A 3,691-nucleotide genomic window follows, 5' to 3' on the forward strand; every position below is an offset into this window, starting at 1 on the left:
CTATCCAAATCAAGTTGTAAAATTGTTTCCTTGCTAAGATGTGTTTTATTTAGTAGTTAATGTTATCTAGAAACGCTTCCCTCGTCTTGGTCTTTCGCTCAAGCTTGCTCCCACTTTTAAGCAAATTAATTTTAAGAATGCTTTTAATTTGCTTTACAACTTACTCGATTGCTTCTAGGATGATGAGAGATTTAACGTGAAGTGATACTTGTTTGACATACCTTTTCGTTATGGTTACAGGACAAGTAATAAAAGAAAGGGACCAAAACTATGAAGAAACGAGAAAATGCACGTTTCACTAAGAAAGCCATTTTCATCCACTTATCTATTTCAAAACCTCAAATTCTCTCAAATTAACAACCATAATGTCGATAATGAAAATAAAATATTTTACCATTACTAAAATGGGTATATAAAATAAGAGCTAATATAATTAATAGCTTCTCTTGTTAATCGCAAACCATGACTTTCTCATATCTTTTGTCAGAGATGACCATTTCCATGATGGCGTCAGGGTTCATAACCCCATTATTCTCTATAGCCAATCTCAACAATTCATTTGAAAAGCCTTTAATCAAAATTACCCCTTGAGGCTCATTTGGCACTATACCTAACCCAAAGTCATAACCTGATCTCCTCAAGGCATTAAAGTCTCTTACTGAGGAGAAGCTGTGACGATGTCTTAATAAGTTCCAAAAAACTATAACGGGCAGAGTGGTATATCCATTTTCATAAAACTTATTTCTAATTTTCTGATAATCAATATTCCAATTATCATGGCAGCAAGTTTCAATGAATTCCATACTAGTAAACACAAAAACTGTCTTCACCATTTGGTCTTTATCAATGTTTTCTTTGACTGCAACTTCCAAGATGTGAAGAAACACCTTTCGAAGATCTATTTCCAATCCCCAATCCATTATGGTCTCCATGAAATCAGTCCTACTTTGTAGATCAATTCCTTCAATCTTTTGAAGCCGAGGATCATGGCTGAATGTCATAATCTTTCCTCTCCATGGGCCTTGGCTCAAATCTGAAATTAGAAGCCCAAGTGCAATGCTAACTGTAGTACAAAACCCAGTCATGCTAGGTGAGACATCGCAACATGCAAGACAATTTGTCAACTTCCCCTTCATTGTGAGGTGTTCGATCATTTTCTTCCATTGTAAATTAGCAAGTTCGGCACAACTGCCATCATAAAGAGAACACAAGATCTTGTGAGGAAGTAATTCTTCAACTGGGATCTTTGTATTTGCATATTTCCTCACACAACAGTTTTTGAAATTCATGTTTCTTTCTCTAGTGCATGTTAGAAGAGCTTCGTTATGTTGTGTGTCTTTATTGTGTGTCAAACGAGTCTCCTGTATGAGAACCTCCCCGGCTGGAATGTGAGACTCGCGCGAGTTTAAAGCTCTACGAAGCGGGGCAATGACTTCTTTACGTAGACGATCTCTGACTCTATATGCGTAATGAGGCTCTGAAATTTTCTTATATATTAGATCTAAATCTTGGGGAAAGAGCCTTCTGGTGATGCTCTCACACATAAGTGTTGCGTAATCAAAAAATGTGTTAAGAGAGGGGCAAAACTTAGCTGCGAGGCTGATTTTATGAAGATCGCCAGATTTCAAGAACTCAAGATCAGACTTGAGCAACTCACTGAAGAGATCTGATATCTGATTGTATATAAAACGATAATCGTCATCCCCATGATAGGCATTTATGAAAGTGCCATTTGAGGATTCCCTATCAATAATCCAATAATTAGTTTCAAATTTTGTGTCACTTTGCAGCAACTGAAGAAGAAGTAAAGGCAAATGTTTCAAATATCCACACTCAGCTAAGGACCTCAGGTTGCATGCTAAGGTTTTGTAATGCTTATGGTAAAGCCAAAGAAGAGGACGGTGGAAACTCTTGTAAGCTCTAGGCTTAGGTATTTTTGGCATGTAGAGGATAATTTTCAAAGTGGTCAGGGGGTTGTGGTTCCAAGCCAAATCCAATAGATAATAAGTACAGCCAATGCAGATACCAGGACCCGCAAACAAAAAAAGATCCACACATGGGTTTCCTGTGGATATCGGAAGAGGTTTGAAGTATCTTTTCTCCCACGGATCGAAAGGTTGTGAGATACAGGTTAAATATCCAGTAACGAGTACTACACGTCGATCAAAAGGCCATGGGCCAAGTAAGCGCATATGGGGCTCTTTAATTTCTAAGAATGGTTTCAGAGAAGTACCAATATATGTGCCAAAACGACGAGAAATATACGATTTCATCTGAAACTTACACAATTCTAACATCCCAACCCTCCTGCTCAGAGTCAGAGCTTTATTCATATTCATTGGAATTTGGGTGAAAGCTGATCGAGAATCTGAAAATTCAAAAAATTTATTTTCTTGAGAAAAAATGATAATAAGAAATACTTGTGTCAAACAAACAGCAACATCACTAATATTATACTACCATAGAGATTTTCAATCATTTATTCTCAACCCAACAACCAACCCCAGATCGAGATGTTTTCCCATATTTTCCGGCCGTTTTCATTCTCCATTTCCACAGCATCCAAACGTAGGGTAAAAAACCAACAAAAGAATCCCATTGATTAAAAAAAAAAATTGAAAATTTTCCAAGTGAAGACACAATCAGAAAAGAATTGATATGGCCAGTGTAACAATTAGATCAATCAACTCCAAATTTGACCATAATAACACCATACTCAAAAATCAGAAAAAATAACGAAAATAAATAACTCACCTTGCCAATTGGATCCACGAGTGAACTATCTTGGATCTGATTGTGAAGAAGATGAAATTCTTCGTTGGGTGTGAGAGAGAGAGAGAGAGCGTGGTGGTTGTTTGGTTTTAGGGTCAAAGAGGGCTAATAGGGGATGAAATATATTTTTGCTATTAAAGGGAGATTGACGTCTTTCGGTAGTTTGAAGGGACATCAGCCTTTTAAGGAAAATATATGAACTTAAAAAAAATAAAAAGAAAATAAAAATAAAAAAACGATATTTTTGCCATTAAGGGAGATTTACATCTTTCAGTAGTTTGAATGGATTTAGTAATTTAAGGAAATATATATATATATATATATATATATATATATATATATATTATTTTGTAAGTGAGAATCGAGATATATTATATGTACTTAAAAAACAGAAATAGATGTGGCCCGTGGGTGTCTTTCCATCGAAACCATGTTAAAAAGGTGTTTTTTTGCCTAAACTTTCTCTACCACTTGGTTTGAGTTAAAAAGAAAATACGAAATTGAATCTCAACCGTGCAGTCGCAGTATGCAAGCGAGATTGTTTACTCCAAAACAAATAAAAAATAAAAATAGCCTCACCCCCAATTCCTAAAACCGAACACCCCACCGGCTTTCTCTCTCAACCCTAACAAAGACTTTCATCTTCTTCACAATAAGATCCGAGATATTTAGCTGAGGATCCAATTCAAAAGCTGAGTAGTTTCCTTTTATTTTATTTTTTTAATTGTGTCTTCACTTGGGAAAATTCTAATTTTTTTTCCCTCTTGTGATTACTGATCTGGCTTCTATGCGGTACAGTGGAAGTACCACATATCTACAATTATAACATGGACAATTAAGATTGTTTTAAGGCTTCATTTCTTTTGATTTAAAATAGTTTTCAGAAAATGATTTTTTCATTTTACGGTGTTTACTATGA

General features: G+C 35.5%; 1 protein-coding gene across 1 annotated transcript; it reads right to left on the minus strand.

Moving 5' to 3' along the window:
* Positions 1-449: 449 nt before the first annotated feature.
* Positions 450-2,333, minus strand: LOC132165189 (uncharacterized). Its single transcript, XM_059575676.1, has one exon. It carries the CDS (start codon positions 2,331-2,333, stop codon positions 450-452), a length of 1,884 nt encoding a protein of 627 aa, XP_059431659.1.
* Between the last annotated feature and the right edge of the window lie 1,358 nt (positions 2,334-3,691).

This window comes from Corylus avellana, chromosome ca11 (assembly GCF_901000735.1).
Source record: "Corylus avellana chromosome ca11, CavTom2PMs-1.0".
Taxonomy (NCBI): domain Eukaryota; kingdom Viridiplantae; phylum Streptophyta; class Magnoliopsida; order Fagales; family Betulaceae; genus Corylus; species Corylus avellana.